This window comes from Acanthaster planci, unplaced genomic scaffold (assembly GCF_054643075.1).
Source record: "Acanthaster planci isolate LZ-2023a unplaced genomic scaffold, COTS_SCS Contig22, whole genome shotgun sequence".
Classification (NCBI taxonomy): domain Eukaryota; kingdom Metazoa; phylum Echinodermata; class Asteroidea; order Valvatida; family Acanthasteridae; genus Acanthaster; species Acanthaster planci.
The window spans coordinates 100,777-115,737 of NW_028257646.1; the positions used below are offsets into that span (position 1 = coordinate 100,777).

A 14,961-nucleotide genomic window follows, 5' to 3' on the forward strand; every position below is an offset into this window, starting at 1 on the left:
CTGGAAAGACAATTATTCATTCATTGCAAAACCTCATAAAATTATGGATTTTTACCACTATCAAATTGGGAATGCTCACTAACTAATGATACTTCCCTTGATGCCATTCCCCTGAGATGATTCAGTGTAACTGGTTTTGAAATATTATACATACGAGAAGGGAAGGATGTCAGTTGCATGTGTTTCGGTACATATTGTTGCGCATCGCTTCCCCTTATACATGTAATACATTGCAATGCAGGTGCTTGACAATACAGAAATTGTGTATGAGAATGCACATTTTGCAGACTCCATTTCATTAGTGATCATGTCACTTTCGCTCAGAATCCCAAGTTGTATTCTTTTTCTCATCGCATTTCTTTCTTCTCCCTTTGAGGGCCGATTCTTCAAACGAGATGTTAATGTTAATTCCTCCTGGACTAGATTGAAACAAACTAGATAAATCAATGTGATTTTCATTAAACTGCTTTAGAGGAATGAAATCAAAGCTGTGATAGAAAAAAAAGAGTTCTGGCCTAAGAACACCCAGGCTTTTTTTTTTTTGCTTGTTGCTACCACACAATGGCTAAACAGGTACACGATTGAGCTTCTGCGGAGTGGGAATATTTTTAGGGGAATGGAATTACAGCCAGTGTAATGCTATCCACGGAACTCTTTCCACAAACCAATTTCAATAGATTGGCTGAATTCCCGCGGCAAGATGGACGAGCAACCTTTTGAACCGAGCCCCGCAGATTCGATTATTTTCATCTGCAGCAAAAAAATCAAAAGCAGGACATTAACATTACAAAAATACTGTACTGCTGAGAAAATGACATGGATTTCCTGCCCAAAGTAAAAAGTTTGTACTAACACTTTGTAAGCATGGAATACAAATGTAGCCAAAATCAAATGTGCCACGTTTTCATTTTCTCAGATACGAGTTTCTTGATTATTCTACGAACACCTAAATGCACTCGATATACTTTTAACATTTATGTTCTTTGAATACTCGGTATTATTATTTTTTGTGTGAATTGCCTGAGGTTTTATTTAGAGCGGATTTGTTTAGTATTGACACACTCGTTGATCGTACATTAGCGATGTGAATATTTCAGTTGAGATTGACAAGTTCACTGCAAAATGTTATCCGCCGCCACGGTTTAAATTCTTTCTCCCGAGGCTAGTCCAAATATCACTGCGCACCAAGAACAAACAAGCAAGCCGCAGCAAACTCCACAAAAGCAATCTACATTGGTTTGCTTTGAGGAAACAAGTAAATGCAGTACCTCTGCTTTTCAGGTGCATTTGGTGCGCTGGTGAACGAGGGGCACTGACATCATCATCCGGCCTTACGAAATATTGCCCGACTGGCGAGTTTTTTACACAGCTGGATTCTAGCCAATCCTGAATCATGCAGCTTGGTGTCTGAAGTTGCGGAAAACGAAGAGTGACTGCATTCCGAACTGACCATCATCAAAGCTGAAACTGCTGCAGCAACTTAATGATGCAATTACCCTTGAAACACCAATTGTCATTCCGGCCTGCGTTTTGTGACGTTAAATAACAAATATTCAGGTTTCACAAACGATATCTTCCATGTTCAATTACCAAGTCACGTTTAAGTAACTTGATAAATCCTATGCTCATAAACACTTTGAAGAAGAACTTGGGTTTGGTACAGCCTTGTGAGCATTTTCCATAAGAAGAAATCTGATGGTGTAACGCGATGTGCGGGGGATGGTGTGCACGCATGGCGCGTCACCTTGCTCGGGATCTGCTTCCTGCCTCGGTTTGAAGACCGCACCAGTCTAAGGAGCATGCCCCGCCCTTGGCAGAGTGCCCAGGTTATCGGGAGTGCTATCGACGCGGGCGGCCTCCTCTATCCAAAAGAACCCGATCCTTGATCATGGCCTTGAGGCTGCCTGCACGCGGCTGGGTTGGTACGCCGCTGCCCTGGAGCGAACTAGGCCAGAGAGAAATAAACTAACGTTTCACGGGCCTGCCTGGGCTGATCCTGCCGGCAAGGGGTAAACCACTATATCGGGAATGGTAGTGTGAAATGAATTTCGTTGTTCCGCGGCGTCTAATCAATCAACAGCTCATGGGCATCAATATCAATATCTCCCTTACTGAGTATTGTTTATTAAACTCATGACGTTCGGCCCAAAGCAACCTCACTGATCCACACAGGACAAGTGCGCAATTTGAGGCCTAATAGTTATGTCGAAAAGAACCATCCAGTCGTGTTCATGTGGAGGCAATTGTCCTTAGAGTATGTTGCAGCACCACCACTTATCAAAAATGAAAGAAAAATCCAAAATGCATGGACGTCAAATCTGAGCTGGTCCAAAGCTACAAACACAAATGGATTGTCTTTAAATATTCGCAGGTAGGCCTAAATTTGTCGATACCGAAAAATTACCTGCGTGATCTCACAGGCGAATTTTACAACCAAAAAAAAAAAACAAACAGATAGCACACACAAACAAACCATTTAACAAAATACAGAACAAATAATACTTAAAAAACCTTTGCAAATTAATATTTTCTTCGCAACGTCTCAAGAAATAGTGTTTCCGCCGCACAGCACCGAATCTTTCTGTCTTAGCGCCGGAAGCCGTATACAGGGAAGAACAATTTCTTTCCCGCATTGGACGAACATCCGCTCCTTTTGCTCGGGAACATTTTCTCATTACGTTGGATGATACCTCGGGGGGATGCAAACTCCCCAAACAAGGAGGACACTCATCAATCCCTTGTAATGTGTAGAAGCCCAAAGCACCCAAGGACCAGATGCTATTATACACCTACTTGAGCGCTTTGCCCGCTGGGGTTCAACCGGCTTCCCCCTTTCTCCCATTTCTTCTTTTCTAAATTCAGGTGGGGACCACGGACTACGCAGCGATTTTGTTGCTGTTGCTTGTTTGTGTATGTGTGTGTGTGTGGGGGGGGTCACTTGAGAAGCCCCATGTAATTTGCAAACTTTCGCTTGATGGAATACCCTGAATAATTTTGCAATACCTACTTCAAAACTGACGCGGGCAAAGGTCTCAGGAGATTAACTCATGTTTACACGGCATGAAGATAATCATGTGAATGCTTCGCTGGTGTATTCTTTCAGATAGTGTGGGGGCTAACAGCATCGCTCCGATCTTTACTCGCTTTACTCACGAATGTTTTGACTGACTTTTTCATTAAATTGGTTGTCTGCTTCAACTATACTTTTTAAAGGGCAAGCAAAGCGGTGCATAGACAATCGTGAAAAGACTCAATTAAATCGTCGGATTATTAAAATAACGCTGCCTGAATTTAAGGTTACAATGTATATTCACTGTAGCTCCTCATTCAGTGCTATCAAGTGATGAAAGTGGTCCAAAATTGTCACTTTTAAAGTATTGAACTGCTAAAAATTCGTCTGTTTGATCAAAGTATTTATTTGAAACAACTTAAGGTGCTGAGAGTTCTACATGCATGTTGTGTCAAAGTGGAAGACATTTCGCTATATTTTAACCCTGATTACATATCAAACTGCTTGGATGGATCTCTGTCAAGCCGTCTTGCCAGGGAATGTAATATTAGCTACTCTAGTTAACGAAAGAGACAGGAAAGGCCTTATGACAGGGAATGATCCATGTAGCACAGGCTCTAATAACAACTGTTACTTGTTGGTAAAATTAAAAAGCAAACAGTGTGTTGACGCATTTTGTAGATGCACGCAAACAGCCAGCTGCCAATCGCCTTTTTATAAAAAGAAATGCTATCTGTACGTAATCCGCATCGGCGTGGCTCATTTATCAAAACCACCCCGGCACTTGTGGGAGAGCAAGGTATACAGGTAGAGTTGTGCTTGTAATATTAACGACGAGGGAGCCAAGGTTCTAACCAATGTAACTATCCGAGTTGTGCGGATGATTATAGCTGGTGGTTTAAACAAAGCTATTTAAAAAGCAAGAGCATGTGACTGAAAGTTTAGAAATACATAGGCAAATCAACAGAATGAAAAACTTTACATCCCTCCGAAATTGATCCTCGACTATCTGGTCACATTAAGTGTCAACCAGTGTTGTAGTCGAGACCAATTAAGACCTTCACAAGACCAACACAAGACCTCCAGTCTGAATTCCAGTCACATGCTATTCAAATGAACTGCAACAAAAGAATTCCTTTGTCATTGTTCACACTGTTGCTTATGGCTGCTCTTGTGCATGGTCTTGTGTCTGGTCTTGTGTCTGGTCTTGTGATGGTCTCGGCTACAACACTGGTGTCAACACGGCAAAATTGGTACTGGTGTAATTTTGTGCCACTTGAAGGGTTGAATAAACCGCCCCTTTCCCCCTACCGTTTCTATACTATCACGACAAAGCCCTTGAGCAATTTCCTCACAAGCGTTCTCCTAAAGCCCATACCTGCATAAATTAACTCCCACACCTGCATAAATTAACTCCTGAAATGCATGAGAGACACTCACACCAAGGAGACAGGGCTCGTCCCACTATCTACAATCTGAGCAGAATTTGTCACAGCTCACTGTTCATTTTCACTTGCCACAAAGGCAGTGATTTTGCTGCCTCAGCCAGGAGCAGAGAAATCGCTATCGGAGTATCGGTACTGCTGAAAGCTCTTGGTTTTGCCGTTGAAAGTCACGCGACTAAAGCACATCTTTGAATGAGTGTGCAACATGTATATGTGGGGACCCACAACGGAAAGAAGTCTTGTGCGCACAGACTTTCGATTGACAAGCCTATGCAGTGCCACGCGGGTTTCAATATTGACGTCACAGGGACTTTTTAAGGCAAATGTGTCACGTGATGTGCATTCACGCGTCTCGATTTAATGCACAGAACAAATTTGGCTCGGACGTACGTTTCCCAATAAATGATTGCATAGAAGTTGACGACACGTATACTTTACAAACATGTAGCATCCACAAATATTTGCAGATCTGTGTGTGTGTGTGTGTGTACAAGCTGGTTCGCAGTGAGACAGTTTGGGTGTGACATACGATACTTGTGTACAATGAAGGGGGAACCTACTGCTGTGTTGCGTGCACTTGTGTCTCATGGATATATGCCTTGCAATAATAGCTCGTTGTGACAGTGATCACTTAATTGACATTTGAGGTATCTACCAGGGAAATAATTAAAGCAGAGAAACCTGGACGGCTGTCAGCATCTTTTAAACATAGCCAAATTGCTGTTAACAATTCCTTTTGAAGACATCACTTTTCGGCGTGAGTTGTGCCGTTTTTGTAGATGTAGTTTGAGAACTTATTTGTGCGGTTGTCTTGCTCACGGACTGGAGCTTTAAAAAGATGATATTTAAAGACGCAATGTCTGGACCAGCAAAAAATATGCAAGATTAGGTGTAACGAGGTTCAACCGCCTATCTAGGTACTTGATTCAAACAAATCGTCATTTGTTTCATGTAAGATTTTTTAAATATGCATGCATAGGATAATCTTTTGGAATCATTAAGGGTACCCACGGTAAAGTGCACTTGTGTTACTATTACTGTCATTGTACTCATTTTCTTTTGCAAAACTTTCAAGATTTCTGTCGTCATCCAAGATCAAGCCCATGAAATCAATACCGACTTTGTGACAGGTTTTGATGTGTTCGTAACAGCTAGGGAAAGCCGTGAGAAATGATATCACCGGTTTCTTTTTCACTTGAAAAAAGACCTCACTCTAGAATAGTGAGATTCATTACTGCCAGCTGTCATGACGCCAGCCGCTCATCCAATAGGGATAGCAATGTCAACTGGGGGAAATCTGCCGACCAATCAGCGGCACGCGTGGACAAAGCTCGTGAGAGCCCTGACGCGTTGCCGAAACATGCGCAGGTGCGGGGGCCGGCAACACTTGGCGTCGTAACCAGGGATATTTATGGCGGGATGGTGTCAGCTCAAAGTCCCCGTAAGGAATGGTCTCCCCGAAGGTCGCCGGTCAAGATTCCATCCTTGTCGTGAGGCCTCAACGTCGGAAATTCCTGGGAAAGATCTGTTTCTCCATTCTGAAAGGAAGACGATTTCCTGATGCAGTTTTGGATCGGATTCCTTCACGTATTATTTAGCAGCAAGTCTGTGGCATTCGGCAATGTCGAGACTACTGCTGATGTATAGTGCCCCATACTACTTTGACAGCAAGCATCCATGTTGATGTAGGCCTACAAATTCACTCGAATATGATCTCAGCAGCACTCAAGACCGTGCTGGACTCTCAGAACTATATCCTGTGTGCCTCACAATCCCTTTATCAGTTTCTAATGAAGTTTGTACGCACGCCACCCTCAAAAGCCAAGTCTCTCCTTGAAACGAAAAAAACACTAAGCCTACTCTGTTAAATGTCCGTGTCACCCACGTCAAAAGCTTTTCTTCAATCAAAGCAAACGAAACGTTATTGTTTTAGGCAGTGTGAAGAAAGACCATCACTCTTATAACTGCAGTATTCCTCAGTGATTATGATATCAAAAGTCCTACAAACCGTGTAGGTAGCAAACAGTAGCCCGAACACATCAGGTTATAGTGGCGGAGCAAGATGCTTGAACAGACCTCTCCAATTCCCGAACATACCATCCGAGAATTGGACTCGAGGCAGAAGTACACCGGCATAGGCCACTCTGTCAGATCATTGTCATGAAGACCCTGCCAGTGGTTAACACAGGCAGGTAGGATGCAAGGACTGCTCATTCTCTCTGCCTCTGCGCTGACATGAAATTAAAACGAGCGCTGCGTGTCATTTTCACCTGCTCACATAATCACATCAATTGCCCCGCGCTACAGTGTATGTAATAATAACACGCGTGCGCTGTCAGCAACACGGAGATCAACTTTCTGGACAAACACAAACGGCGCGGCCCGCCGCACGACCGAGATCTTTTCAACCGCTGTGTTCTTCTCCTGAGTCTATTTTCTCCGCCGTATTCTTAAGTGCACGAAGCCGCCGCTTGCCCCGACATTGTGGCCGTTGTTTGCGACGTCTGAACACGAACCTCATCCCCAAATGTTGCCTCCTGGCTGCACCTATTTTTAATGACGTTGATGTGCAGGAGACGAACTACTTCATCCTCTTCCAATCCAATTCCACCTTGCGTACAAAATTCTGTCCGGTTTTCCAATTTCCGTCCTATCACTTTGAATTTTTTTTGCAATGGTTGTTAGTAAATGGAATTACATGATGCAGGCATAATTTCATACAAGGTCGGCTTTCTACCACAGCAGTGATTTCAAGCTGTCCTAACCCAACGGAGGTGATCAGTGTCAAAATGTGCAATGTGAACTCGGTGCCTTTTTTTAATGGGGGAAAAACAAGTAATTTACCAGCTTTTTGTCGAATCTGCTTGAACAGAAGGCCTTCGTAAATTTTCACAGTCTGCTGACGACAAACAGATCATACTGTTCAAATCGTTGATGAGTACCCTCCAGTTCTTTTCAGAACCACACATCCCAAAGAGATATTTTACATGGTGCTGGTGCAACCCATTGCCTTTGCTTTGTAAATTTGTCATAAAACATTTTGTCATTGCTGCAGAGCAACTATAATATTTTACGCTTTTTAAAATGCACACAGGTGGCGTTGTTCCGAGTGACCACGTGACTAAAAGTAAAGGAGTATTATTTTTGACACATTCTGTCCACAGCCCCAGTACCGACATTTTGTTTGCCTGTGGCCAATACTATTGTACAATGTGCACATCTGGCCAATGGAAATGAACAGTATAATTCTATTGAAGCAAATAAATTTTTCCCAACAATCTTTTCTATAGTCTATCGTGTCGGAAATTTAATGCTGGGGCTGCAATTTCTGCCACTAAAAATGCTCCACGGCTAAAAACCGTACTCACTAATACACCAATGTCTTGTATCAAAGATGGCGTCTCACTGAGATTTGCAGTGCAACTGATCTGTTGTGATCTTTTAAAGCTTAGAATTAACAGCAATTCGACGTGATCGTAGGGTTCAGAGAGCGTTTTCCCCCGAACACAACAGCGCAGTGAGAGGGATAAAACTACGAAAGTCAAGCTTGGCCTGTACCGTTTTGTTGAAAAAGAGACCCATTTTCTTGTGGGACAGTTTTTCCAAATGATCTCACAGTTTGACGTTGCTTATTTATATGCACCTTCCCACAGCAGCCGAAATAGTTGGTCCTGAAAATTACCTCCTATACCTATAATAATATGGACAGCTAATACATTGTATAAATTACACGTATGTACAGTTTTGACCGCTTAACCTTTTAACGATTAATCACTGTTTCGATGCGTTATCAGCTTCGTACAAGCTTCACATGTTGATGTTTTCTTTCTTATTTTCCCATTTGGTAGTAAATAATTGAAAACAAACTCCTCGCTTCCACACAACAATTGGCCTCGTTAACGGTTTGGTGGATTTTAGAACATGCAATCTGTAATTACCACGACCGAAACACGGTATCTAGATTCATACAGGCAAAACTATGCTAATCGTTTGACTTTTCTAATTGAAACTTCCCAAGAAAAATATGTAATTACACGCTAATTTCTGCTATTTCGTCTCAAAGCCCGCTCTAATTGTTTTTATGTTTAAACAGTTTCTGTAGGATTGTCCTGAAGCCTCAAATATATGCCATTATCCAATAGGCCCAGTGCAGTCGAATTTAAATTGTGCAGCCTCTCTGTTCAACTGAAAAAAATCAAGCATCGTGATTATGCAGTAAGCGCCAATACACAATCCAATCATTACCTTGGAGACGTTCACGCGCGTAAACAGCTTTGTCTCAGTGGGAATACATGTCCACATATAACAGAAATCTCACAGTAACGCCACCTTAGAGACCGGCTAGCCTCCAAGCAACACTGCGCTATTGATCGCACTAAATAGTGACCGAACGCTCGTCCAGGATGAATACCAGTAACTTGTAAAGAGGGCTGTACCTACGAATATCTTTTTTTTTGTCACAGCCGTAGCTTCTGCTCCTTTGACAGATAACTTACTTAACTGTTAGAGTGTTTTGACGTATGTTATTTTTCCTCTTTGCTTGGAGGGACATCACATGTCTGTTTATGGTGGCCTCGGTTGTGTCAGTTAAGAGGAAGAAACGGCGGGAATAGTATTCTATCTAAGAAGGAGATTAGAATCAAGAGTCGGGCTCCGGAACTACTAATATAAAATTGCAAGTTGCTTGCAGCTGGGTGGAGTATTATTTTTTCAGTTTGGCTTGTGCTACCTTGGAGCTTACTGTTGTCAGTCGTCCAGGGAGACATGTCATCTTCCTGACAGTTCAGTGCCATGGTAGAGCTTCTTACTACGGCAAAGCCAGAGGATTTCATCTATACTGCAACTGTTTCAATCTTTGCGACAATGTTCATTAGATATATATTTTTTAGGCACATGTCCAACATGAGCATTGCTTTTGTACTGCCGTAACATTGGGCAAAAAATATAGAGAATGTGAGCCCTCAAGAAGCACACACATGCCACAATATCAATCTTAAGTCTTGTACTGTATATATAGGAGAGTATACAAGTCTCTCCTGGCGCATTTTGTGATGGTCTGGTAAGTTACAGTGCCCTCACACTCAATAGAAACTATTTTATCAATGCATTCATGACACTACAAAGAAACGATGGTCGAGTTCGGGCGCCGTTTTCTTGACACGGGTTTCTTGTTCTCGTGCTCGAACGGCGGGAACACGACTGAAGAACACTGTTCTCAGAATAAGATCACACACCACCTCCTCGTCAGGGTTTTACAGGAACACACGGAAAAACTCGCGAAATTTTGATTTTTGAACAGCTGCCAAAAGTAGAGAGATGGCTTCCAAAGCCATAGACAATGGGACGTTTTGCAAAATTATTATTAATTATTTTCTGTAACACAGAAAAGAATGTTCCTGTTTATATAGAAAAGAATTCAGCCCATCCAAACAATAACTCTCGAATAACGTAGCCAACATGGACGCCGCCATGTTGCATGTTACTTGTCACTAACTACCAGCAATAACCGGTTGTTTGTTCCCGGCGTTCGAGCGGCCGACCCACGAACTCGGCCGATAGGGCCGAAGTGTTATTGATCGGTAGCTACCCGTGACTGATATAGACCACCACCAACCTTGTGGACATTTTTCGAACATTCTTAGGTGTATAGAAATTTCACTTCATGTGAAAATACACGTTTGCACCCTAACCCATATCTATTCAGCCATCGTAAACAGAAGGCAAAACTTTCAAAGCTGATAATTACCTGCGTATCGTTGTAGTACATTACCAGCTGATGCCCCTCGATGAAGTTCTGCTCGTTGACGTGCTCGATGGCCATACAGGCAGCTTCTAGATCAATCCTTCCATTCCGAGAAAAAGAGGTCCCCGACAGGGGGAAAAGCCCCCCAATGAAGATAATTTTTGACGAGTCGTCGCTGACGTACTCCCCGTCGGAGTTCCTCCTTAAGAGTGGAACTCCGCAGAACGTGGCGCGCTGGTCCAAACCACGTAACGGGGTGGTTGTCTGGCAGCAATTGCTGTTATCCGCCCCGCTGTCCAGGGGGCTGGATTTTTCTCCAAGCGAAACCAACTCTTGGGTAAGCGTCAAGAGAACGGCATATTCAAAAACGAAAGCCCAGGAGCCTCTGGTCGGTAGCATTTTTAAGCGAAGAGCCCCCTATCACCACTTCAGCTGACAGTCCACACATTCGTCCGAGTGGTGACTGGAGTCGCCGAACACGGACTAGCAAGGCCCGGTATGACTAAGGCTGTCGCGACATAATCACCGTTGGTGTACCCACCACGCACCAGCAAACGCGCACGTCACGGTAAACTGTCACAGAGTGATGCTGTCATTCATTTTGCCGTATCACTCTTCGACAGCTCACCTGACCTGCAGAAGCCCGGCAGATGAATTATGTAGCGCCTCTCTTTTTCCCTATACAACCAGCAGAAGCACTCTTCAACCGCCTGTCACCAAACTCATCAGTTGCACCTGTTATCTACGATAACTGAATGCAATCGCAGGAGAAAAAGTAACAACGACCAGACTTGTGCGGACATGGCGTCTGGTTTGTAGGGGTTTCCTTAGCACCTGGGTCTTAGTAACTGTAGAAGCTAGGTGTTCTGGGAGAAAAGAATCATGAGCCTCATGAACAGGAAAAGAAGCTTGAGTTACTGCACCGAGTGACTTGTGTGACATTTAATTTGTCGATTGAAGGGAAATTGAAATCAGAGATGTTTGTCTTCGCGTCTCACGTCAAGTAAACTCCCTGGCTCGATAGCTTCAGAACCTGCCAGCCCCAAATTCATCCAGATGTATCGAGGGGGTAAAAGCACGAATAGTTTGTCTGTTACCCGCTACAGTTGCAGCTGCACACTGACGGCAAAGTGCAGCAGCCCCCTTTTTTCCACTGGGGTTGTGTCGCCGTGCACTGCGCCTTTCCGTTCACGGTGAACGACGTTTCTAACCTCTCTCGACCTCCCTCCGATAGCTTCACTTCTCCGTCGCTCTGTTGTACTCAATCCGGGGAGCCCGACGCTCCCACACACAAGCAGAAAGAATACACCGCGCTAGCGGACCATCCATGCAACCTATTATAAATATATAGCAGGCGTGAAGGAGAAAAAAATCCATAAAATATGCACGCGCACGCTGCGCACACGCCATCGGAGTCAACACTGGGCGGTGCGGGAATGCCTACAGATAATTGGTTGAAGTCGAGTCAGCATCTAGCATTAGTGCAAGGTGTGGGGGCTTTTTACATTTTATACTTTGATTAATCGTTTCCTTGTTAATGTTTGAAAACATGAAAAATTAATGCGGTAAACTTATCAAGGGACTCGTTTTGTGGACGTTGTGTGACGGCAGCGTGTTCCCAAGTACCGGCATTTTTCTTTTCACAGTGGGCAAATTTCGGCATGAAATCCCAGGCGTACGCTAGTACCGTAAACAGGAATTCTGTATTAGTTGCACACATGGCCTAAATAATTATCTTGATAGGGATCGATAGGCTGGTGTTCGTGAACTGCCAGTCACTGTAAAGGAGGCCATTGGGTTCATTCGTCCCTTTGTGTTTCTTTGGTATAAGTGTAACACAGAAATATGATGACATTGACAAGTGGGAAAACGATGCAGCGCCGTCAGTTATCAGATCATTACTTAAAATTACAGGCTGTTTGGTGACAGTCAACTGATGCACATCTACGGAAGATTGTAATATAGTAGGTCAGTTTAATTTTCAGAGTACCTGGGCTATGCGTTCTACCAGCTGGAACGGGAATCCAGACCGGTCAGCCCTCAGCGATAGTTTGTTTCAGAGGTACACTGAAAGAAACACAACAAATTTATTATTATGTATTGTTCATGCAAAGAAAATGGCTTCATTAAAATGTTCTTTGGGAAGGTAGCTTGAGTTTGATGAACAACTGTCGCATTGTTCGTCAAGCGTAAAGGAAGGTTTACAATGGAGGTCCAAAACAGCTCATAAAAACAGCCATGCACATATGTAAATTTGCACCTGCACCTTAGGGAATGCCGACTATCGAATTTCGTATTAAAACACGATAAAACATGTTATCTACCGCACCGGCTGCAAAAATGGCACAGACAGTTCTGCTCGAGGCATCTATGTGCATTCAGTGCTTGACCACGATCGGGCCACAGCGCCACAATTCCCCTGCCCGCCGACAGCTGAGTAAATTTTCCCCTCGACGTTGAGTCAGGCCCACCGTAGTCAACAAGAGAGAAAACGTAGAGGGAAAAGGCTAGAGAGCAAAAAAAAAAAAAAAAAAGATCTCAAGTGTTTACTTCACGTTTGTATAGCAGCAGCATGTCCATAATCAGCGCTGGGATTACTGCATTCCCCAAGCCTGTGCATAATGACTCCAACTTGATTTGCCGTAACATTAGTGACGTAAATGCCCCGGTTTACTCCATGTTGGCTGGTGCTATCGTGCGTGCGCATAAGAATCTATGGCCGTTTTGGCGTTTGGTAATATTAGACACAAGGAATTTGTATGAGTGTTTTTCAAACGTTCTCTGATGGAAAGACGTTCATGAATTGAAATGCATGTTGTTTCCCCTGTTCGACAGGCCAGTAATTACTGTATGAGGAAACTTGCCTTATTGTGGCTGATATTTATGTTTTACATGTTTTAAACATAATGCCACAACCTCTGTCCTCAGAGTACTTCTAACTTGGCCCAAAGGTGCATTCATTTAAGACCGGTGCAGTTAATGCGTCCTCTAAAAGGACACAGATAGCTGATCCTCGAATTTGACCAAGCCCTGCCCAAACTTGATATTTGGCCACTGAAAATGTATGCATCTTTAATACTTGCAGATGGTAACTAGATTTACTGAGATTGCCAAGTGGAATAACATGGGAGGTTAAATGAATATTCGTGAGAGCTGTGACATTTCTTTTAAATCTGATGCCTTTTGCGAAAAAAATGCATCGACTCAACCTTCAAAGATCCCCTTTCATTAAAGAGGTCAGTTCCACTCGCGTTCACATTTCATGTTGTACACCGGCCTCCTTCTCACTACACACAGCTTGCTTATGCAATAATAAGGCACCACGTTTTTGACCTTGCCAACATCTTACTTCTGCCTCCTTGTTCTGACATGTTTATCCTTTTTTCCCCCTCTCGCGCAGTCAACCTCTACTGCCATGAGAAGGCCGGTAACTAATGACTTGTTTGTCACGCGCGCACACTGAGCACTGAGAAATTAACCTGCAGCAGAGAACAATAGCGATACAATGGGTGATCAATATTGCAAGCCCCTGCCCAAGGCTCCCGAACTGGCGCCAAATGTGGTTTTTTTTCTATTTTGTGAATTGCATGCATCTATTGTATACAGCGTAGTTCAGGCCTTGGCAACAGCTTATCATATCGCGCTCGATCATAAATGCATTGTATACAATAAGCTCAGTAGCCGGTTTACTAGTATACATGTTTATCAATGGCACACGCGAACCGATCCGCGCACAGTGGGCATGGATTCGACGGGAATAACACGAAAATTCAACAAAGCCCAATTTCAGTCAAGTTGAATACACCGCTTTTGAAAAATGAATACAGCCAAGAGAATGATTGCACTGTAAATACGCTGAACATCTCGCTGTAAAAATAATTGATCTTTGTCATGTGACAACAACCGTTCACTAAAAACTACCAAACCAAAAAAGAAGAACGGTTAAAAATGCTTGTGTATAATTATATGTGTACTCTGTCATTATGCCATCCAAAACATTTTCATTATCTTAAATTGCGCCTTTCTTCCATGTTTGGTTCAAATGAAATCTTTCTGCTAGGGACTAAAATGTCCCGTCCATCGTTGTGGCTGAGGGTAGGTTGGTGATACCGAGTGCGGTGAATGACCCCCTCCTTGAAGCTGTCCAAGGCCCATCCTTAATATTAAATTACGACAGCCCAAGGTCTCTCACTGATGGAGAAAAATCAAAAATTAACTTTATATGCCCGAGTTCAATCAAGTTCAAGTTTAATGTAGAGCTAAATAGACTCAAAAATTATAAGTCGAAAGCTGGAAACTCACCGCGCAATGCAATCGATGTATCATTACAGATTAGTGAAAGCGCGGATCGAATAGCATCACCTCAACCTTTTGTTGATATTTCTCAGATCAACTGGAAGGGAAAACTGACAAACGGGTAATGTGAAAACACAAAGTGGAGGAGCAGTGGGTTGAAGTCGCTTGATTCGATTTTCTGACGTTTATTGTACGAGATTCTATTTGACTTTGAAGGACGCCAGCATGTACGAAGTCACATATGAAAAGAAGTTGGTTGTAACCAAAAAATAAAAAGATAAAGATTTGACAACTTTTTCGTCAGCATTTAAGGCGAACATAGCAAAATATTTGGAAAAAAACATATTGGCGGGATCTGGCTCAATAACAAGATCAGCCTATCATTTTCAAATTACAATCAAAGTAATGGATGTGAAACCACACATGCAATAAATAAACATGAAAAAGTGAAATAAATATACAATTGC

The 14,961-nt window shown here is 43.0% G+C and overlaps 1 protein-coding gene across 2 annotated transcripts in view; it reads right to left on the bottom strand.

Annotated features, from left to right (window-relative positions):
• LOC110977020 (gamma-aminobutyric acid type B receptor subunit 2-like) overlaps positions 1 to 11,516 on the bottom strand; it is a 53,245-nt gene extending 41,729 nt beyond the window's left edge. Inside the window, exon 1 of one of the 2 annotated variants that reach the window (XM_022230776.2) lies at positions 10,202 to 11,516. In XM_022230776.2, the coding sequence (XP_022086468.1) occupies positions 10,202 to 10,597 (396 nt within the window). In that variant the 5' untranslated portion in view covers positions 10,598 to 11,516. The remainder of the gene's footprint in view (positions 1 to 10,201) is intronic. The other variant, XM_087131865.1, reaches the window with a different exon arrangement.
• Between the last annotated feature and the right edge of the window lie 3,445 nt (positions 11,517 to 14,961).